At 46.5% G+C, this 23207-nt stretch overlaps 3 protein-coding genes across 9 annotated transcripts in view; 2 read left to right on the forward strand and 1 right to left on the reverse strand.

The window, feature by feature from the left end:
• LOC119648132 (ankyrin repeat domain-containing protein 12) overlaps positions 1–5243 on the forward strand; it is a 225918-nt gene extending 220675 nt beyond the window's left edge. For all 7 annotated transcript variants that reach the window (XM_038049668.1, XM_038049669.1, XM_038049672.1 and 4 more), the window contains one exon: positions 4978–5243. In XM_038049668.1, the coding sequence (XP_037905596.1) occupies positions 4978–5154 (177 nt within the window). In that variant the 3' untranslated portion in view covers positions 5155–5243. The remainder of the gene's footprint in view (positions 1–4977) is intronic.
• A 6165-nt stretch (positions 5244–11408) lies between these two features.
• Positions 11409–12720, reverse strand: LOC119648153 (probable malonyl-CoA-acyl carrier protein transacylase, mitochondrial). Its single transcript, XM_038049724.1, has 2 exons — positions 11662–12720; positions 11409–11595 (listed from the first exon to the last, which is right to left on the reverse strand). The coding sequence occupies exons 1-2, from the start codon at positions 12655–12657 to the stop codon at positions 11428–11430; spliced, it is 1164 nt and encodes a 387-aa protein (XP_037905652.1). The 5' UTR covers positions 12658–12720; the 3' UTR covers positions 11409–11427.
• A 266-nt stretch (positions 12721–12986) lies between these two features.
• Positions 12987–22812, forward strand: LOC119649149 (ZZ-type zinc finger-containing protein 3). Its single transcript, XM_038051160.1, has 3 exons — positions 12987–13388; positions 21228–21368; positions 21434–22812. Exons 1-3 carry the CDS (start codon positions 13113–13115, stop codon positions 22316–22318), a joined length of 1302 nt encoding a protein of 433 aa, XP_037907088.1. The 5' UTR covers positions 12987–13112; the 3' UTR covers positions 22319–22812.
• Positions 22813–23207: the final 395 nt, after the last annotated feature.

Raw genomic sequence — 23207 nt, forward strand, 5'->3', positions numbered from 1 at the left:
GCGTAGATCGTTGAAAATGTCTAAAGTCGTCTTGGTAGTATGTCCAAGGTGTTGCTATTACCGTAAGACCTCGCTGTCCAGTGCAGAACATCGGGAAGTTCATCGAAGCTCTTGGAGCAGGCAGAGCCGCGCTGGAGGACATTCCGGGGGGTGGTAGCGCCGCAGCTGACATCGTCGTAAATTCAGTGATGAACCTGATAACGCTGGCGTGTGAGGCTTCTATGGTCCGGAGAGGCCCCAGTCGCGACAACCCTTCTATGTACTGGTGGACGGCAGAAATTGCCGACCTACGGAGGGAGTGTCATAAGCTCCGGCGTTTGGCACAACATTTGTACGCCAACGAGGAGGCATGCGCCATAAAGGCACAGTATAGATCAGGAAAAAGGACACTCTGCAGCGCATTGTACGAACATTGTTCCCCAGACATCCTGTACGGGTTGATGTCAATAGCGTGGAAAGCGTCCAGATGAGAGAGCACGAAGAAGTGGTTCTCACTATGAAAAACAAGAAGGGTCCTGATGACATCTCGGCGGAAGTTGAAGGAGGGCATTGACAATTTAGACCCGTGACTAAACCGAATGCACAGTGAGATTGATTACTTCCTTACCCAACTTCTAAGCGGAAATGGAGGTTTTCAGTCTTACCTACACAAGATTGGGAAGGCGCGCGATCTCCTGATTGTGTGTTCTGTGAGCACACCTTTTTCTCTTGCGAGAGATGGGAGGGCTTTGGTCAGCAACTTTATGCAGACACAGGGGAGGTCTCTCCAGATAACATTGTCAGAGAGATGCTGAAGAACGCTGGCAGCTGGAGTCGTGTTGCGCATTATATTCGGGCTCTTAATGCGAAGAATATTGAACCGGAGGGACCGGATGGTAAGGGTGTCCCTGAACTAACAACTCCCTTCCCCCGTTGGTGAAGAGAATTCCCTGACTTGAAGGTTCTCCAAGCCGGGAAACCGGGACGGCTAGTCTGAAGTAATATATCAAATGGTTCCAGGTTTAATTTCTGTTGATAGGGAGGTGTTTAGTTGGTAATCCGACAGCTTACTGTTGCGGGAGTTCAACACTCTGAGCGTAAACGCATACATCTACCCTACTCCCAACAAGACCTCGCTGTGTAGTATCCTATTCTCCGATCCTGACAACACTGCACAATTCAATATATGCGCGGAGAACATCCGTTGACCAAAACCGCATGGTGGAATTTCTTCCAATCCCGGAGCCTTGTTATCCCCACTTCGTCTGCAGATCTCTCGTAGTTCCTCCTCGGTTACCCCGGGGATGGGGAACCGTTGGCTGAGGTTCATATTCTTCCTGTTGTGGGAAAAGAATTGCGACTATTTTGAACAAGGGTTATCGGCACGTTAATTGTTCACGAATCTTGCTCATTACAATCTTATTTGCAACGCCCCACGGGTTCGTTTTGCCTCAATTCACAGCTGTCTGTAGCAAGTCCGTGTATGGCTTTCTTAAGACTACTTCGAAGATCGCCGTATTTTTTCTTCATCTGCCGGATTTCTGGCTCCCCTCTTGTCCTTTGGAAAAGTCTCCTCACTCACAGACACGATGATCTCAATATCGAGATTTCCTGGTTCCAGCAGTTGTTTGGTTTCCTACTAAGATGGAAGCACCGTCGCGAAATTGTAGAGTGGGATGCCTCAATTACTCGCCTGCATGACTGACTCACCTTTTCCAACGCCGTTCCCTTCGGGCCGTGACCTCCTCCTAAAGCTCTACCTAATCCTTCCTAAATTAGGTACTACCACTGAGGAAGGAGGCACGTGGTCTCCAAAACAATTATATGCGGAAGGAAAATAGAAATATTTACAGTATAAGGAAAAACACCTAGTTCCTTTGTTAACTTATATATTAACTGTAGAAAAAACATGGACATTAATTTCAACTTCCTAAATCTACTTTTGAATAAAATGTGCGGCAAATGACGAGGCGATGGAAGCTGCACAACGCGGCGAATCTCTCCCGATTGCCATTACGGTCCCTAATATTGTGTTTTCCCATCATGTGCCCGCTTAATATTAACACCTTCGCGTTGATATCATCATGTCATCATTAGGAAGTCTTTCATGGGCTGCGTTAAAGTGCTTATAGAAAGCTTCCTCCTTTTCATCGGAAGTCTCCATTGGTGCATAATAAACTGTTCCTCACTCTGGATCGGAATCTCGCAGTTAATATTCTATTTGATATCGATTTCTAGGCATGAGAGCATGGTAAACGATTTCAACACTAGATTCACGCTAACTTTCAGCAGGTCTCCCAGAGTACAATAGCACAGTTCTTTCAGAGGAAGACGAGTGTTCTTCAAAGTCCGAACATCTTATCTTGCATAACCCCAGAATGACCAACCTGTATCGTTGAACTTAGAGTAAACGATCATTCTGAAAAGGGTTTACATCGTCTTCAAGGTAGGATATTCCAGAACACATTCCAGAATCCAATCATAAGCTACGAAGGCAAAAAGTCGTAGATGAAAGATCAGTCCGATTCTGAGGCGTGGTAGACATTTCGAGAATCACAGGAAGCGAACACACACATCGTCAGGGATTTTTTTTTTTGAGGAGGTAGAAATCTTCAAAAGATACCTAGACACGCCAGCGTGTGGTATTTTTACCCGCTAAAACCACCCCGACTTCAACCATGCCCCGTGGAACCACCATATGCTTGGTCACCTTTCGTCTCTACGCGGCATACGTATCCGTGCTTTTTTCGATTCCTCTGCCATTCGCCGTTTTGATCTGGATAGGTGCGACCATAGAATTGTTCACATCCCAGTCTTCCTGACATAATAGCGTTCTTCCCACCAGATTTTGTGGTACCAGCACCTCTCCCAGAGTCTACTTTAGTTTCTTCCTTTTTTCATAAATGTTAAACAGTAAAAGAATACGTGCTCTGAGTCTAGGACTCCATTGCAGTTCAGACATTCCGGTGAGGTATCCAGTTTAAACCTGTACAGGCACTGGCACTCCATGTTCCGTGACAAACTTGGTAAGATTATAGTTAATCTCAGCGTGCCGTCCTCCAATCACTCCTTGATGGCAGGGATCAACCTGTGTGTCGACCGAGCGTATCCCGAGCGTTCTTACCGCTCTTACCATCTATTTAGAGATCTCTCCCTTTCAGCGCCTGCGGTAAAAGAGAGATACACTTCACATTATATATGTTCGTCATCTCATCTGCCAAGGTGTCAATAGGTATCATTCCCGAGATGACGAATACTGCATCATCGGAGACTAAACGCAGAGCACACCCTTAGGACTGTTCGTCTGTAGGCTGCATGCAATTTGTTAGCGTTAAATGCGACCTGTAATGCCTTTCCCCAAACTGGAGCTACATAGAGCAAGATCGAACTGACTACCCTAGCTATAAGCAACCTGGAATCATGTCGTGGCAGTCCCAGGTTCCGCATCATCCTTGCCAGGGCCACAGATGCGATGGATGCTTTGTCACAAATATACTGCAGGTGTTTCTTATAGCTGTGCTTTTCGTCTACCATCATCCCAAGTATAGTATAGACTTAGAAATGATGATATGATTCCCAATTTGAATACCGGCATAATTTATTTTACAGCGCTTGGTGAAGAGGATTGCCACCGTTTTTTCCTCCGCAGGCATCAGACCAGATCTCTCTAGTCAACCTTTAACCGCACTGATCGCTTCGCATGAGTATAACTCAGTATCTTCGAGATCCTTCGCGACAATAACCAAGCCACCATCGTGGCTTCCTCCGGAAACGGAAGATTAAGAACATCGCTGTACATGATGTTACACAGCAATGGGCCCAGTACGGAGCCCTGTGGAATACCTGCAGAGACAACGTACTCCTGGGGTCCGTCATCGGTGTCATTCCGGAACCTCCGTTCCTGTAAATAGCTGTTGACAATAGCTGCGGGATAAACACGAATACCAATCTTCGCCAGAGATTGAATGCATTTCTCACGTCCAGGGTCCCCACCACGCAATGTTTGCTAGTACTCCTCTTTCCGTGAATTGTCAGGGTTTCACGGCAAGCTTAAGGGCCCTATCCGGTACGCCATCCAGACCAAAAGCTTTGTTGTCTCCTATTCTAGCGCAGATCTCCGGCAGTTCATCACTGTGGACTGGCCGTGTTGCCGTCACATTCTGCGGTCGCTGGAAGCTGTCAGTGCCCTCCTCATGCGGGGGGAATAACCCCTGGATGATTTTTAACAAGAGGGTAGGGCAGGCCTCTTAATCACCTCATCAGGATTCTATAGGTGCTCTCCCACGGGTTTACGTCCACTTACAAACAGAGCTCCTTAAAGCATTCCCTCTTGCTCCCTTGCTCCTCCTCCTTTTGCTCTTGGTCAATTCTGCTAACCGCCCTCTGAGCCATTGTTCTAGCCTGGTGATAGTCTGAAGGCCAGTCAGTTCAGTATTCCACCAGTAGTTTGGTATTTTACTGAGGAATGGGGTCCTCCTAGACATGGACGCGTCACATGATCTATCTCTCTGTCTGTCACAGTCGATTTACTCGGCAACGACTAAACCAATTGTCACCAAATTTGGTGAGAACCTGTGGTCTATGAATCCCTTTGCGTACAACGGGTGGCATCATTTTGCACTGATTTTAAGGGTGGCTCGCAAAACCTTTATGCCCGAAGCGAAGTGCTGGTTTTCACTAGTTAGTTGATAATTTCAACTGTACATTCTGAATCTAACTCACTGAACGCGGACCGATAAAATATAATAAATACAGTTTCTACCTTGTAAGAATGTTGCTCATTTTCTCTTCTCTATCAAAATTACTATTCAACCGTGGGAATTTCCACGGTAATTGAAATCGATTCTGAAGCAGAGATAACAGACCCGAACAACTTTACATGCGTGTGACTTGGCTCCATTACTATCAATCAGTAGCTCAATCAAATCCAATGGACATGTCAACCGCAAACACAGTACCTAATGCCTTACAATTAAAGAAGTTTTATCCTTTTTTCAGGAAGCAATGGTTCTACGACATCACAACGAAGCCGAAAGTCTACATGCTGTACAGAAAATGGACTGGGAATGGGGCTTGAAGGAGCACTTGCTTTGTGATTTTAATTCTAGACCTGTGATTGATGAACAGCACGTACCCATGGTACACGTGAGCGATTTCGATCTATTGCCGGCATAATGGATAATAATTGATCCGTTTCTATTTGAAATTTTATTTTTAGTTTTAAGTTGAATGTAAACAATAAAGCGATTGTTTTAACATAAAAATTGTTGGTCCTGTGTCACGTCCTGTTATTAGGTTTTAACTGCATTCGTTTAATATTCATTAGGTATTGCTGTTAATGTATTGGGATCATTAGGACGATAAATCACTGTATCGGTTACTGACATCGATAATCAATCAGTTGTTCACGGACGGAGGTTGTAATTAATTCGAAATAACAATTAAGACCAATTTGATGGCTTTGGATACCTATTATGTGGTAAGGGAACTATCTATTACAGCATAACACAATATTACCTGTTATAAGTTACATATTAACTGTTATTTGAATGTGGTTCTGTTATTATTTTATTGATTTCAGGGTGGATTGACAGGATTCGGTAGAATTTTCATAGCAAATAAGTTGGTGACCTTCTCTAATAGTTCACACTTGAGTCGGGTTCAGATCTTCTGCTACAGTTACTAGCCTTGAAAGTAGATGTGAGGCTATCAGCGTAAAGGCTTCAGTTGAAAGTTTATGGACCGGATTCATTAAAATAATAACCATCTGATGAACTACATACTCATACTGTGGTAAAGAGATAAATCTAAGACGGAAGCCGGGACTGAAGCTGGGATATATTGAACCCGAGGTGTGACAATCCCTAGGTGAACATATTACTGTTTTCCATTCGCATGTGTATGCAATAAACTAGTATTTCAAGGAGAATCTATGGAGGAGGTAGGAACATACTAATATTCATATTCTCTCTAACAGTCATGCGGTATTAAAAGCAATTACATCACCCCAAGTATGAGAATGACAGTAGAGCCTCAAACTCCTGGCTGCTCAAAAATAACGTGAAATGATTCTGCAAGAATCTAATTAATCAAAGCACATTATGCAATTCTTGGCGTGGTAGAATCCAACGTTTAATTCAATACTTGAATTTTTATGGTGGAAGAAAAGCATCGCACATGTTCGAAGTTCTTCAATGACTCGTGTGTGAAGGGTTCGACCGTACGCGCCACGCGCCAGTTGGCTACTTTATACTTACCCTGCATATTCCCCAAGTGTCTTTGTTGCGGCGGATGTTTTCGACTTAGCGGACGGAGAACAGCATTTCTGTCATTCGTGTTCGGTTTTGGTCGAAAATTGGTGTTGGTGAGCACCAAAGTCTTTGCCCCGCTCGATCCCCTTTTGGCTTCCGCGATCTCGATAGGCTTTCCACTCCAATGTGTTCTCCCAAGTATCTTTCCTCGTAAGCTTACATGCTCAGGAAGGCATCGAGACGTGGCAAATCTTCTATGTAATAGTAGACGGCGGAAATTGCAGAGCTCCGGGAGGAGTGTCACAGACTCCGCCGCTTAACACAACGTCTAAACGACCGGAGTGTGGCACGCTCCATAATGACAGAGCACAGATCAGCCAAAAGTAGACTCCGCAGCGCGATAAACAGGAGCAAAGCTGGCAGAATCTGAATGAGGACCCGTGGGGACTCGGTTACAAAGTGGTAACTAAAAAAATCGGGACTCTTTGGAAATTCTGTTCACTTAAGGCCGAGCAGATGGACCGGATTGTACGTGCACGATTCTCTGTGCACCCCGTACGAAATGATGATGTACGAAATACTTAATGGAAGTATCTTGTTTGCGCAGAAAGCGGTCTATAAACAAACGTGTTCCCCTCCAGATGGGACCACTTTCAACCAAACTGACCAAGTGTTCATCTCTTTCATCCTCGATGAATGTCAGAACAAAAAAGGGGGGGCAATCTCGTTGGCATAGTGCTCCGGGCTCCAATAACAATAACACCTAGAGTCTCCTATGACAATCATGTGAGAGCTAGCCCTGAAGCCATCCACAAAAAAGCCCTCCGTAACACTTATAAGGGGGAAATGGATACCGCAATAACCGTAGTCAACAGAGATCCTGGAAAGCAAATCCCATCAACAGATAATTTTCATAATCACCTGAAGAACGTCATCATTAATACGGCCAGAAACATACTTGGAACCCAGTCGCAAAAAAAGTTGGAGCGGTTGGTTCGACGATGAATGTAAGTTAGCAACGGAACGAAAGAATGTCGCATGCCGAGTAATGTTGCATTCTCAAAGGAGGCGGGCACGCGCGGAGACGTATCACGAACTCCGGCGAGCGGAAAAGTGACTTGCAAAAGGAAGTCTGGGATAACCAACAGGTCTGTGAACTCGAAAATGCAGGGAGCAACCGCACCAGGCGCGGAAGCTTTACCAACAACCCAGCAGGATGATCCTGCGGAGACATAGAGGAAAATCTGATTTCCGACAGAATGGGCATATTGAAGCGATGGGTTCAGTATTTTAATGAACTGATCAACAACCAGAAGATCGGCGAGTTTTAGGTCCTGCCAACTGAAGACAACGGACAAATGCTGCCATCACCAGGTATAGAAGAAACAGTCCGTGCAATAACTGCTTAAAAATCATAAGTCGCCAGGAGCCGATAGAATTGCAGCCGAATTGGGTAAATATGGAGGTGCCCAATTACACCAAATGGTTCATCAACGGATGCTCAAGGTGTGGGATAGCGAATCAATGTCTGACGACTGACAAAGAGGCATTATTTGTCCCATACATAAAAAGGGAGATATCATGCAGTGCAGCAAATAAAGAGGTATCACATTGCTAAGTACAATCTATAAGATATTCTCCACTATCTTGCTAGGTCGGATAACCCCATACGCCCAGAACATCATTGGCACATACCAAAGAGACTTCACTCCAGGCAAATCAGCAACAGATCAGATTTTCTCTCTGCAGCAAGCGATGGAAAAACTGTTGGAATATAGACATCAGTTGTACCATCTTTTCATCGACTTCGGTATCCCAAGAAAATTGATAAGACTGACTAGGCTGACCCTGACTAATGTACGAGGCTAGATAAAAGCAGCAGGATCACTCTCGAGACCATTAAACATCTCTGCCCTTGTCGTTTAAATTTTGCTTATCCATTCAGAATTTAGTGTTTTTTTGCTTCCCCTTTTTCAGCAGGACTCAGAGTGGTCTCTGCCGTGAGACTTTAATGACTGAAGCATAGAAGGGTAAGTAGAGTCCTGAATACCGGTATTACCCAGAAACACATAGAAAGCAGTTTATGAATGAGTTGTCTGGAGCCCGGCATCTACTTAATGGCACATTAGTTCATCCAACTGACGAGGATCTGCTTGTCTGCTGGTCATGGGTTAGGAGCAAGTAGATCTGGAGGGGGCACGGGCCGAAGCAACATCCCGGGGATCGTCCTCCCTGTATTGAAGGTGTTAATAGGATCCGAAGCCAAGATGGAACAGCATACGCCGAGGGGTATGCGAACTCTGAATACATGGGGCACCTTCAGTTTCTAGGCTAGCCAGCGTGGACATTCTTCCTAGACTACTCGTAGAACCAAGGCATGGACTCAATTTTAAAAATAAAAAAAACGACGATAGAAGAAGGGTAGGTGATGCCAGGCACATCATCGGTCGACAAGCTGCTGGCATTCAGCCGGGAGGCAGTAGCCGTCGAGACCAGTACGGTCGATGCAAGCCGTAGCACCGCTGTGCTGAAACCAACCGCAGGGAACTCCCAAAGCGAGGCGGCAAAAGGACTAGTGGTTTCCAGCCTGTATTCAAAAGCCCATCGCTCTGAAACGCAATCGATCTCAAGACGAAATCGATCAAGATCACAAGCGGACCAGAATGGGCAAGAGCTCAGACGCTAAGTAACATCTGAAGAAAAGTACGCGGACCAGAATGGGCAAGAGCTCAGACGCTAAGTAACATCTGAAGAAGTAGTTAACCGACGAGCCATGAACTGCGAAACCTTTCAGCAACGTGGCCAGGAGCCACTTACGTGTGGCGATGGTAATTCTGCTAGCGGCAAACTAGCGCCGGAGGTGTGGACCAGTGTTGAGGCCAGGCTGTTGGAGGATTGTCGCTGAGCATCTCCTGGACACCCAATTCATCCCCTGCTCTGATTCTTCTCAAGTGGTCCGTGAGTTCCACGTTATAGCTTGCGAGGACCAATTCTTCAAGGACTTTCTCGGTTCGTGCGCCGCTAAGATCAGCGACGACTGGGCGGGCGTAAAACTCAATTTCATCCCTTACGACGAAATTCCCAGGAGACCGGTCGCCCGTATTTGATTGCCGAAGATCCGCTTGGATAAGGACAAGTTCGTCCAATCCCTGCCCCTTCAAAAATCCAGGATTCCCATGGATGACTGTGTTGTTATCACGGAGGAGGAACTTCAGACAAACAGCCAACCTTTTCTACTCCCTATAAACGGAGAGTGCCCGGAGGACAGACAAGGAGCATGTGTCCTCGCCAGGAAGAGTCTGTACGCTTTTCTGTGCCCAGAGCTGAGTTCCTGCGACCTAGTCGTGGTTAAACTGGAGCAGGCGAGGGCAGAGGAAGTGTATGTTTCCCCGGCTTACATGGCTCACGACCGATCAGCTCCACCAGAAGAACTACAACAACGCATGCAAAAGCTTTCAAGATTACGGCCGCCTTCACGGGGCATTGACCAGTTCCGACTAAAATCCGACTCCGGACACTGGGTAAACCATTCTTTGGGAACCTCAGTGAATGCTACGGGTTGGCTCTGAAGATCTGAGTTGGTTGGACCCTGCCTCCCTGCTCTCATAACCGCAGTCACGGTCGTAGGAGTTTATGGCATCAAAACGGGGCACCACAGCGCTACTTGGGCTCCTCGGAGTGGCCACTGATACCTACCTACCTGCCATATGTACTTTTAGTTGTGTGAAAATGTCTGATTTTCTGCCAAATAATCGTCATTAGCCGGAAGTGCTACTTTTCTTATTTCATTCAAAGAAAACGGTGGCTGTAGCAAGTCGAGAGTTACAAAAAAGTTTACAGAAATGCTGCTCTAGATTAAACAACGTGCCGTGATTGGATCCGTCGTTTTAAAGATGGTGAATTTGATGTTGATGACTGTGAAGAGGGGTCTAAAACCTTTGAAGATGCTAAATTAGATTAATTGCTCGATGAGGATCCATGTTGAGTGCAGAAAGCGATTGCAAGCGTCGGAAATTATTCGAAAGTAAGGAACTTGCATTTCTTATGATTTGAAACTAAGAAACGTTGAGCTTCAGCGGCAAAAAAGGAAAGCTTTTCTTCAACACACTGTGACGAGTGATCAAAAACGTATTCATTCATAGTCATGGGGAAGGTGTGGGCCTTGATTCTTCGCCGTCAGTTCGGCCAAATATACACGCTATTCGACTTTAATTAATGCAACTGAACAGAACACTGTGCGAAAACAGCCCCAATACTGGCAAACGCCCTCTCACCACCCCTCTTTGTTCTTGTTACGGACACCGTCAAACGGGATATCCAACGTCCAGCGCATTTTGACGACCGATCCCCGTGAAACAGGCACAATCACTATCAGCGGCAATGATCTGCCTAGAACTGAGCAATTTAAATACCTCGGGTCAACGCTATCAGCCAATGGAGAAGTGTGCGTTATGAAATTGCTTCACGCATTAACGCAACCTGGATGAAGTAGTGTTCCACAACTGGTGTTCTTTATGATCGACGTATCAACAAACGTCTCAAATCTAAAATTTACCGCAATGTCGTCCGTCTTATCGCTCTCTATGGTTCTGAGTGCTGGCCGACTATAAAAGACAATGAACGGCGTGTTGCGCTAATGGAGACAAAGGTGTTGCGTTGGACTAGTGGCGTGAAACGTTTTAATGACATCCGAAATGAGAATATCCGCGATCGTTATGAGGTTCGTTGCACCGATCGTGGAAAAATTGCGAAGGAGGCGTCTTCGATGATATGGTCACGCGGTTCGCGCTAACGAATTCACTTGCCAAGATTGGTCAGAACATCGAAGTCGATGGTAAACGATCAAAAGGCAGGCCGAAACAACGGTGGCTTGATACGCTGGATGGGAATTTAAAAGCCTCAAGATTGCACCCAGATCAGGCATTCGATAGAGCCAAATGGCGAAACCGATCACGGCGAGTTGACCCCGCTTGTGAACGGAACAAAAGCTGAAGAAAAAGAAGAAGACATCGAATAATGGCTTCATTCGTGGAAAGTCTGAAGCTCTCCCGGAAAAATGTTGAAGCTAGCGATGGGTAATACTTTGAATGACTTATTTTTACAATAATATTGCATTTTTATACAAAAAACAGCGAAAGGAAAATTTTCTATGAAATTTATTGACTACTCTATTTACAACATTTGAGCTTAGACTAGTTCACGCTTCGACATTCATTGCAGAGTCCCACGCCTTGGCGTTGACTTGTTTCAGGATGGTCGTGAGCCCTCGGCCTGGTCCGCATTCGAACGTCCTTGGGAAGTTGGTTTCTTGTTTTCGTTCGTATAAAATATGCAGCGTCTGCTCCCATTTCACTGGGCGGATAATCTGAGGATGACAAATAATAAGTGAGGTTTGAAGGGGATGAGGTCTTGAGGGTGAGAATTTGGTTACCTGTTTCGGGAGCTGTCGAACGATATGGGCGGCGTTGGCGTACCTTTTGCCGTCGACATTCGAGTGCACTGGGATTATCGGATCTTCCAATTGGATAGACCGCAACGCCCTTTTGAAGGGATCAACAGCAGACGACATCAGTTCGGTGTGGAAGGCCCCACTCACTGGCAATGATCTGACTCTTTTGATGTTAAAATGTTTGTAATTCGTTTCTATGTACTTGAGAGCTTCGCGGCTGCCTGCTATCACCTTGCAATGCGGATAGAGGTAGTTGGCAACTGTGCATTGGGGGTTCTCCACGCCTCTTTCGAGACACCACTGTTGTGCCTTTTTGCAGGCAAGACTCAATTCGGAGTCGGGACCGTACAGAACAGTCGCCATTCCGCCCGGGAATTCGGTGCTCGCTTTCTGCATTGCTTCGGCCCGGACCTGTACCAGCTTCAAGGCCTTATCGAAGGGAATTGCTCCGGCAAACACTAACGCGGTGATTTCACCGAGACTGAAACCCGCCGTGGCGACGCAGTTATCGATTGCTTTCGGTCGCTCTTCACGGAGTCGTTCCAACGCTGCGAGGGAAGCCACCATGACAGCAGGCTGGCAGTGGATTGTCTGATCAAGATCCTTCTTCGGTCCTTCTAGGCATAGCTTAAGCAAGTCGTATTTAAGGATTTCGTTCGCCAGTTCGAAAATATCCCGCGCTCCGGGGAATTTCAGGAGATCTTTCGCCATCCCTACGAATTGAGCGCCTTGGCCGGGGAAGAGAATTATGGAAGTGTCCTTTGGGTCGACATTTGGACGGAGGGAGCGGGCTCCTTGTCCGCGCTTGAGAGGGCTTCCTTCTGCGTAGGGAAGAGTGTACCACTCGTCCTCGGCACTCGCTGGTTTCGCGTTTTCGTATGTCGCGGCATTTTCTAGCAGTTCCTTGGCGGATTCCGGCTTCTTTTCGCGACACAAATACGCATAGTTGTGGAATCGTCTAATAAGCATTCTCCGCATTTTTTAAAAATAAATGGACAAAACCCGGAATCACTAAACGAGGACGAGGTTGCCGGTTGTAATCACATCCGAAATGTCAAAATCATATGGATTTCGTCTCACATGTTTTGTTTCACCAACATTTAGGGCGGAGTGCTGCCACTGTCAATTTTCATTCAATTTTATTCGGAAGAAAGTGATTGAAAAACAGGTGATTGAGGCTGAATGAATAACGCACGCATTGGTATAATTTCAGATATAAAATCTTACGGAATTATCCGAAAGAATCAAATTCCAAATCTACAAATAATCTAAAAACGTTGGAGTTACGTAGGTTTGCGCCCGAACTAGGTCAGCTGTTCGAATACATACGAAGCACAAACAGTCGGTGATAAGCGAGACTTGTTGCATTTTAAGTCTCTCCGGGAAGTTTCCGTGTTTGCCGCATTATTCGCCGGTTGTGTCGAGTCTCAGGAATGGATCCGCCTTTTATCGAGGATCAAACCGAAGCCGACGTGGATAACGAGGAGTTCTGTTTCGAGTCAGACCACTTGGCATTGCGTGGGAACCCAGACTATGCCGCCGTCCTACGAACAATCGCAATCCTGCAGGCGCAGCGCATCCAAGCAACAAAGGAAGTGGACAAATTATCATTGGCCGAAAAGAAGGCCCTCGACGACCCGGAAGCATTTGTGGCCAAGCTAGCGGCTGGCGAGGAGCTGGGAGTCCCGGCACCGATTTCTATTTTTGAGGTAAGTCGAACCATTTTCAACATTTGGCAATCCACCCACTTTGCAGCTATACGTGCCTATCCTCAGCTCCCGTTAACCTCTTCAGTTAACGGTATTGAAGAACGAATTGCGCGTCGTCACGCGGTCCTCTAACGGTATATCGAATGGCGTCTGGATTTTCAAGTGAATTTTTGGTTTATTGTCGGTGAGTGCACGTTGGCGGTAACTTTCGAATTTTCCTGAATATTTCTGGTTGAGGGGGAAGAGCAGGCGTGTTGTGAAATTCACAAATTCTCAGGAAATCCTTTATTTTTCGAAGAGCCGTTGATGGTCAGAACACGGCACACTTAGCCTGACTCTTGCATGTCCCCCGGGAGGAAGATTCTTTACTTTGGCCATCATGTCCTGCAGCAGCACTCTCACATTAAAGTGGAGTAAAGGTCAGGGTGCCAAACGTTGGCGACGCAAATTTTCCTAATACGGAGTTTAACAAATTTGACTTGTGGAACAGTGTCAACGCTTTAAATGGCCTTATTTTAAGGAATTTGGATCTCAACAATGTGGTTGTTCGCCCATCGATACCAAAAAGCAGTAGAGTAAGTGATTATTGGATTTTTCCGTGTTCTACGTAGTGTTACATGTAGCCATTTGGGGCGACAACTCCGTCTTTCAATTTTGGGCGTGATCATCATCAACGGCGCAACAACCGGTATCCGGTCTAGGCCTGCCTTAATAAGGAACTCCAGACATCCCGGTTTGGCGCTGAGGTCCCCCAATTTGATGTCCCTAAAAGCTGTCTGGCGACCTGACCTACGCCATCGTTCCAACTCAGGCAGAGTCTGCCTCGTTTTCTTTTTCTACCATAGATATTGCCCTTATAGACTTTCCGGGCTGGATCGTCCTCATCCATACGGATTAAGTGACCCGCCCAGCGTCCATCTTCATGTAGGGGGCCAAAAATTCTTCGGAGGATTCTTAAAGGTGTCGCGGAGGGCTGTGTTGTGGATGCCTTCATTATTCACTCTCACCTGATTGTCAGAGGGGATTGTAGGTGGTGTCGTAATTCCAGCTCGGACCACCATGCCAACGGGATACTGGTCCGAGTCTATATTGGCCCCCCCCATATCTTCTGACATTCATCAAGGCTGAGAGGTGGCGGCGTTCAATCAGCACGTGGTCAATTTGGTTGAAAGTGGCCCACGTATGTTTGTGAACCGCTTTTCGCGCAAACCAGGTACTTCCAACAATCATTTCGTGTGATGCTGCTAACTGGATAATGCGCAATTCGTTATCATTGGTATCCTTATGTAAGCTATGGGAGCCAACGTATCGCCTGAATACGGGCTCCGTCCCTACTTGACTGTTGAAATCTCCAAGTATGATTTTGATATCATACTTGGGACAAGCTTCGAGAGTCCGTTCAACTGCCTCGTAGAAGGTATCCTTCTTCGACCCTGCAGTCTCCTCTTTAGGGGCGTGAACGTTTATGAGGTTTATATTTCTGAACTTGCCACACAAACGCAAAGTGCACAGCCTTTCGCTTATATTTTCAAAGCCGATAACAGCAGGTTTCATTTTTTGGCTGACTAAAAAACCTATTTCGAGCACATGGTTTACTGGATGACCGCTATAATATATGGTGTAGCAACTCTTCTCCAGGAAACCGGTCCCTGTCCATCGCATCTCTTGTAACGCTGTTACATCAGCCTTATATTGGGACAGAGTATCGGCTAGCTGCTCAGCAGTATTCTGTCTGTACAGGGAGTGCACGTTCCATGAGAAAATGCGCAAATCGTTAGTCCGTTGTCGGGTTCGTCGTTGCAAGATCCATTCTGTCCGAGGCTCCTTTCGTGGCTTCATAACATCGGTTTTCCATGTAGGGTTGTCAGCCCTACCCAACCCCCAACCTGGAGGACCAGTTGGTACATTTTGTCCCGTTTTTAGGCGCGGGAGACTCGCCTTCATCCTTCTCCGTCTGCAGTTTTTCACAAAAAAAGAACTCCCAGCGATCACCACGTGGAGGTAGAGATAGGGTTTGGTAGTAGAGCTGTTGGTGTTGATTCAGCAGGCGTTTCCCAGGTTTTATGTTCCATCGTGGGTACCAATCCACGTTTCGCCCTGGGACCCATACTACCCTTTGACCGCCTTTGAGAGATGCTCTATCCTTAATTCGCTGATCGGGTTGCTACTTCCATGATAATACGAACCCGGTTTTAACGTTAAGGAAAGCTTTAGCCATAGTGGCTCGGAAGGCCCCAATTAGCGTTATGGCGCGCCGCTTTGATGCGGCAAATTCTTGAGACCGTGACTATTGTGAGAAGCTTAAGGGAAACAAGCTATTCGGTCTAGATTTTTTGAGCCAACTCGTAGCGTTGATGAAGGATAGCACTCCCCACACTCTACAACTAGAGATTACCTCAAGGTCTCCATAGAAGTGCTCATTGTTCACAGCCTGGCTCGCGGGACAATCGCAAAGGATATGCCTGAAGGTTCATCTCCCTCTCCGGTCCGTCCTCGATAATGCTCATTGCACCGTGTGCCGGGTTTGGCGGCATGGTCCTCTGTACGCCGGTGTCCTGTGTAAAAGGCTGTAATTCTATAGGTGTTAAGTATCGTCTGGTCTGAAAATTGTCGGTAGTGGGTTTTGCTGTAGAAGGGCCAGTTTTTCATTGAATTAGCATAGGTGATGAGTCTTAATAATCTAAAGTCAGCGGCTATTTAGAAACGCAAGTAGATTACACCCTGTGCAACCCTTGCGGGACACCCTCTTTTTCAGTATGCTGCCCAAACTGTTCAGACCGTTCTTGCTCTGTTCCACTATCCTGAAGTATGTCGCCACTGAGTACAAAGTTTTAATGGTGATTTTACGTTGGTATTGGCGGTTTAACTTGGATATAATCCGCACCCTTGTCGTGTTTTTGCGAATATATAAAGGATCTTTTTCGACCTGTTGGCAGAGGTAAGGCAGCGTCTGATGAGTTGCCTCTGCCCTGGGGGAAACCGTTAGTCCCTATTTTTGAATACTTGGGTGCTATGTCCCAAAACGAGGGGCCATGAAATAAAAAACGTGAGAGTAATTTGTTCTTCATTTGGTCCGGTCCAACATCAAGTGGATGTGGGCTTAGATCCCTCATTATCCCAAACGTCAACTACTTCACTGCGGCAGGAAGTATCTTCGACAAAGGTGTCAATTGTTAGGTTTATTATCCTGTGGCAGCAAACAGAACCCTTTTTCTTCCATCCTTTTGACGAACAACTCCACATTTATTTCAATTTATTTTGAGTGAACTTTTTCGACCGCGATGCGTACACAGGTGCAGTTGATTCTTGCGGTAGGATTAAACCGATTTCTTTGAGAAAAAAAAAAGGTTGGAAAACGTATAATTTCGCTAAAATTTTGACAAGGAGGGGGATGAGACTAATTGATCTATATACCTTGATTTGGCCTGGTTTTCTGCCCTGGGTTTGTACCCAAGTAACATCTTCGCTGCTTATATTTTTAATTCCTCGAGTAAAGCCTACGTTTTTGGAGCACAAGGTAGATTCTATCTGGACCAGTCGATTTGTCGGGTTCAAATAAATTTACCGCCTATCTTTATTCAAAATTACGACATAGATCTACGCTTGTCTTCCCGAGCGTAGAGCTTTGAAAAAGAACGCGGATTTCGACAGGATATATCTCGAAGTTGGTGCTGGCTCAATAGTCCCTGCCTCGGCGGAGACAATGCAGTCCTGGTTCATGCTTCCGATGCGCCGCCACATCACTCCACCCCCTGCTGAAACTGTGCGGATTCAGCGGTGGAACCCTGGATATAATCCCGCCAGTCTGTTTGCCGGGCGAACCTGACGCTTCGCGGGAACTTTTTTGGAGCGTCTTTTGGTTGAGTGAAAGCCTTCAGCCTCAACAAGGAAACCCATTTAGGCCCGCCCCGAATATTAAATTTGAAGGAGTGCGGAGGCGACGGTCATGATTTTTAAAGGGGCACAGCGGCCTCCGTGGAATGTCCACCCTAATAAGGACCTGTGAACATGTCTCGAAGTCCCTGCGGGTGTCGAACTCCGGCGTCGGTCGCAACTTCCAAATCGGGTCTCTGAGCAGACGCAGCATGCCGGAGTCGCTTAACCTTGCTCTGATATCCAGCATAGTCCACACACGGCACACATGCAGATTCTCTCCGTACACCGTCTCCGCGGGGCTGTGCGGAAGTCGAGGAGGAAGAAAGGCAAGGAGCGCGACCACGACAGATCGTTGTGAGCCACTAAGGCGACCGGCGCCAACGTTCCAGCATCCCATTTTACTGTGTATGCAGTAGTCGTGTGCCGTTTGAAGCTAAGGAGCTTGTCTAACTCCGAGAATTGCACTCCCTGGTCCGTGATAAATAATTACGTCTGTTTACGTCCTTGTTCAGGGATGGCCAGAAATATATCGCGTACTGTGAAAATCGGTCGAAATAAATGGCCTAGGTCCCTTGTCTGAGATCTCCCAGAGTAAAAAACAGTTTAAGCCGAAGGTATGAAACTCCTTGAATTTGTATTTAGAGTTTGCCCTTAGGCTCTGAAGCTCTGCGTCGTCTTTCTGCACCTCGGTGATTGCCGCATAATTGACCGCGGCTGGTACTGTGACCTCTGAGATTCATGACAAAGCGTCCACAACGACGTTGTCTTTTCGTTTTGGGTGTCGAAAGTAAATTGGCCGATGAAGCTCAGTTGGTGAGGAGGCGCTTTGTCGAGCTTTTGTTTAAGAAGGAAAATAAGGGGCTCGTGTTCCGTGACCATGGTGAACGGCCCCACCTGTTGGCGCACCTCAGCATCTCCTTGACAATGTTGTCTGGAGAGAGATCCCCTGTGTTTAAATAGAGCTGCTGACGAATCCCATCCCGCCTTCCATAAGAAAAAAAGGTGTGATGGGTGTCGTCCACAACTCAATTGCAAAACAGAAGGAGACGTCGCCTGCTAGACGTAGGACGCCAAATATTTGCCATTAGCCTACTTAACGCCGAAACTCCAACTGCTGCTTTGATTTGCTCAGAAAAGCTCGTCTTTGAGTTAAGAGTCAGTCCGAGGTACTTTACCATTGAGTTTAACACGATTATTGACTCGCCAAACGATATGGGACGCAGAGTCGGAATTCTCTCTTTAGTCAGGATGACTACTTCATTTTTTCCAGTGCAAGATTGAAACCATGAGTAGTCATCCATCCGCTTATCCGTCGGATCAATATGCCGAGTCTGCTTTGCGACAGTGCGTCCAGTAACAAGCCCCGCAACATCGTCTGCATAATCGACCAGGCGCGACCTTTCTGGTATGTCGAGTTTAAGTAGATAAGTAGCGTCCCAGAAGCCCGGCCCTAGGATGCTACCCCCGAGGCGACCTCCATCCACCTCTGATCCTCTAGCGTTTCCTCATATAGTCTCTTAATATCCGTAAGAGCTAGTTCGCCACGTGAAAAATATTGTCTAGTGTGCCTAGAATGTTTTTCCATCTTACGAAATTACAGGCGTTTCGTCAAGCATTATGAGGAGCACCACCCGAAGAGTTCGGCGGCTATGTGCCTCCGCTCGTCGAACGGCATCCATGACTTGTATGACAGCATCAACTGTCGATCTACTTGCTCTAAAACAGAACTGCCGTGGAGATAAGTCTTCGGCAGCGCGTATCGCTTTAGCGTCTGTCTACTTCTGATGAGCTTTTCGAGCACTTTCCCAGCAGTGTCAAGCATACAAAATGGGCGATATGAAGACGACAACTCAGGGTCGCCTTTCCTTTTGCTTATCAGCGCGAGCCTTGACACCTTCCAACGAACAGGGAAAGTGCTCTCTTTCAGGCAAGCGTTGAATGCGGCGAGCAGTAGGTCTGAACTATGTTGGAATACCAGTTTATACACCTTTGCTGGAATACGCATAGGGTCCTGGCGCCTTCCTGCTTTTCATAGGAAGGATTGCTTGTTTCAACTCTTTTGTACGTGGTGCACAGGAAGTAGTACTCGTACAATACGGCCCATCTGCTCGGCCTTAAGCGAGCTGGGTTTCCGCAGGGTTACAAGTTTGTACCCGAGTCCCCACGGCTTCCCATTCACCTCGTCGACCAGGTCCCGCCAGCAGCGAGTTTTGCTCCTGTTTATTGCACTGCGGGGCCTCCTTTTGGCTTATTTGAACTCCGTCATTATGGTACATGCCTCCTCCGTTTGCCTTAGACGTTGTGTTAAGCGGCAAAGCCTGTGACACTCTTTCCGTAGCTCCGCAATTTCCACCGTCCACCAATACATAGAAGGTTTGCCACGTCTCCATGCCCAGGAGGGCATGGACGCTCCGGAAACCGTCGTTGTCAAGTTCATAACTGAGTTTACGACAATCTCAACTGCATCGCCACCATCCCCTAGAAGTACCCTCCAGCGCGGCCCCACCTGTTCCAAGAGTTTCGATAAATCTTCCGGTATTCACTTTCGCAACGTTCCATGCACAAAAAGAACGCATACCGAGAGTTTGTGTCCACCTCTTCGAAGACAATGTATTGATGGTCATTTGCCGAGAAGTCTTCCAGAACTCGCTATCCGTTCAGTGAAGAATGCTTCCCTCGCGGCCTGGGCGCCGGAACGTTGGGGGTGGATGCGGTGTTTAGAACTACCAGTTCTGTTCTCGCCGCCATTTCGAGGATTCATTTCCCTCTGGAGTCTGAGTGAGGGTTGCCCCATTCAAGCACCCTGGCATTGACGTCACCTCCGACCAGGATCCGCCTATTCGTGCCTAAGATACCGTCCTCCAAAGCATCAAACCTGCGTCGAAAGTCCGGCATCTTCTCATTCCCGAACCCATATGGCAGCGGTACCTGATATGTCAGGGTGCCATGAAACTGGGTTCTTTTTTCGGTACTGCCCACTGATGAGTACTAAATCAGCTTTGGTCTTCGCAGCAAACTGCGCTAGAAACTCGTGAGCGGTTGCACTCCGATGCATGTTGATTTGTAGGATGAGAATCATGTTGAACGCGTCCTACCTGTTTCCAATTCTGTTCTGAAGATTGGACATCGCCCCGAGCCCGCAGTGTGCGCAACGTATTGCTCGGCAACTTCCAACACAGCGAGTTTTTGGCCTCGGGAGTTCGCAGAGGTGATACCGATCCGGACATTAGTTACCTCCGAACATTCGCATTTGATGGCATCTTCTACCGTGGGTCTCTTCTGTGTGGCAGTCAAGGTCTCCATGACTTAGGGCGGCCAGACCCGAGCCTGCATGGGACTCATCTGCAATGGCTTCGGTCACGAAACCTTACCAGGGTTATACTGGTACCTTGGCAACCGGGATAGTGCCCTGAGTTCACATGCCTCAGGAGAATTTCTGGGGCATGTGCTTTCAGTCCGTTTATTAGTGGTTATCCCCGTACTGAGAGTTTCGTGGAGGTTGTGGTTACGTCCAAGCGAATTAAGAGACCTTCGGATCTGAAACGTCGAGTTGCATATCAACTCGGGTGCCGTACTCCTTAGTTCGGTACATATTTACCTTGCATCAGGCATCCACCAGGATGAATGCTGAGTCATGCACTCAGTTTTGTCATAGCGGGGCTCTGATTGTATTCACAAAATCAACCCATGTCTTAAGGATACCGTGGTGTTAGGTCTAAACTGTACTCACATTAAACCACCAGGATGTAACTGTGCAATCTGTCGTCAGAGGATGCTTTGTGGGGTGGGTTTACCGCTACGATTCTGTACATTTGAATTGTTCTATTTGCTAGAAGCGCAGTAGCTTTAATGTTAGTTTTTCATCGAAAAGGAACTGTGAAACGAAACTAAAATAATATTAATTTTATCTACAGAAATTTTCCCTAGCGTTGAAACTAATAATTTCTTCTTTCCAACTTACAGCTTCCAAAAATTGATTTTGCCAAATACAACGTTACATTTCCCGAATTGCCAAAAACTACAACAACGGACAGTGCAACCAATCCAGATTTGGTAGTCCGTGGTCGGGTTTTCGACCAGACCAAACCTGAAACATTTAATCAGGTACGATCCCATGCTGCATGCCCAGCAATGTGTTTGCTTGAATAATTTTTTTCGTGTATTTCCAGCTTTGGACATGTGAAGAACAACGTCGACTCGAGGAGCTTCTCGTTGAGTATCCCCCGGAACCTATCGAAATGCGTCGGTTCGCAAAAATCGCTCGAGCTCTCGGCAATCGTACAACGAAGCAGGTAGCGAGTAGAATCCAGAAGTTTTTCAAAAAGTTACATTCAGTTGGGATGCCTGTTCCTGGCCGTCTTCCAAAAGCTCAAAGACAATACGCTTCGAGAAATCATCGTTTGCATAAACACTCCCTTCGACCATCCACCTTTTTCCCCGCGCATGATGTACCGGTTACAATGCCGGACGATGACGATTTTACAAGTGGCATTCCGCTAGACCATTTGCAAAGAGCTGGCTCGTCCCACGCAAACAGTGTAACTTCGCTAGATCGTGAACAGCCTTCCCAAGGTTTCATTATAGTCGATGAGCACAGTGATGACGACAAGGAGACGAATTCTAAAGGTAGAATTCTGAAGCTGCTTCAGCGTGTCCGCAAAGACAAGGAAAAGGATAATGTAGATCGCCCATACAGTGAACATATCGGTTTTGAATGTGACTTCTGTTCTGTTGAGCCAATCATTGGGACTCGTTGGCACTGCGTTACGTGCAAAGATAAATCAGTGGACTATTGTTCGGATTGTTTGATAACTCAAATAGTGTCGGACGATTCGCACCCAGTGCATCATAAATTCAATGGAGTACGAGTAAGTCACGTTGCGTCTTCAAACGCTCCCCGAACCAATAGCCCGTTTGAGGAGGACTCAGAAAACGACGAGGATTCTAATAAAGCAGGTTTTGAAACAAACGTATTTGATAAGGATTACATGCCTTCGAAGTTTTCTAAGCACGAGCAATACAACTATCTTGATCCGAACTTCTTACCGGAATGAGACGAATAAGATTCAACGTATTGTGAGTAGTTTTTAAGTTTTCAAACATAGAATTACGGTCGGAAAATGAAATCAGGTATATTCGCTCTAGGTTTATGTTGCTAAGTCATACTAAGTCATGTCACACTAGGAAATAATTAAGATAAAGTGGAAATTGCTGGTTTCATTTTCTGGGTTTATAAGAATTGAATATGGCAGTGTGATTCCATGAATTATCTGGATCAAAAGTATATCATCAATGATAATTTTAAGATATCATTTCTTAATAATAAGATTTTTACTAATTTTAAGAAATTGACCTTGGTAATAGTGTGAAATCTAGGCGATATGACTATTCCACAGCACTTTCATCGCGCAGAAATATAATTTTAGTGAAATGAGGTATAGTAAAGTCAGACATTGCATTTTTGGCCATTTGTAAATTAGTTTAGCTTCTATTCTTAGCGTAAAATTCACCAGCATGGGGTAATATGTGACTGGTCGGTTATTGGCCTCTACGGTGATCAGTTGTATTTTTCTTCTCTTGTTCTTCTCCTTTCTGTGACTGACGAGTAAATTCTTAAGTCTTCATGTGACCAGTTTGGTCGAACTCTAGAAACTAGGTGACCCCGAAGAACTCGCCCAGTTCGAGAATAATTGGAATAAAATTCCCGATTGATTGGAACGAGGAGAAAAGGCAGGTTTGTGCGGAAATTTGCAATTGCGACGATTGGGCCCAGGCAGCGCAGTCAGGACTTGAGCGAGGGCTGACATCGTCGCAGGGCCAGTTCGGGCTGTTTTTTGTGTACCGCTCGTTGCGAAGACGGCGAAGGGTAGCTTAACCGTGCGCCAGAAGGAGTCAGACGCAGTACCGCTAACGCGGCTTCGAATGAGCGATCGCAAGGGATTC

This window comes from Hermetia illucens, chromosome 2 (assembly GCF_905115235.1).
Source record: "Hermetia illucens chromosome 2, iHerIll2.2.curated.20191125, whole genome shotgun sequence".
In the NCBI taxonomy this organism is placed as follows: Eukaryota; Metazoa; Arthropoda; class Insecta; order Diptera; family Stratiomyidae; genus Hermetia; species Hermetia illucens.

What these genes read in the sequence shown, in the direction of transcription:
- LOC119648153 (XM_038049724.1), bottom strand. Translation starts at nt 12,657, where the DNA reads ATGCGGAGAATGCTTATTAGACGATTCCACAACTATGCGTATTTGTGT. An exon ending in TTCGACAGCTCCCGAAACAG is followed by an intron (nt 11,596 to 11,661) that starts GTAACCAAATTC and finishes TGTCATCCTCAG; the next exon opens with ATTATCCGCCCAGTGAAATG.
- LOC119649149 (XM_038051160.1), top strand. Translation starts at nt 13,113, where the DNA reads ATGGATCCGCCTTTTATCGAGGATCAAACCGAAGCCGACGTGGATAAC. An exon ending in CACCGATTTCTATTTTTGAG is followed by an intron (nt 13,389 to 21,227) that starts GTAAGTCGAACC and finishes TCCAACTTACAG; the next exon opens with CTTCCAAAAATTGATTTTGC. An exon ending in AACCTGAAACATTTAATCAG is followed by an intron (nt 21,369 to 21,433) that starts GTACGATCCCAT and finishes GTGTATTTCCAG; the next exon opens with CTTTGGACATGTGAAGAACA.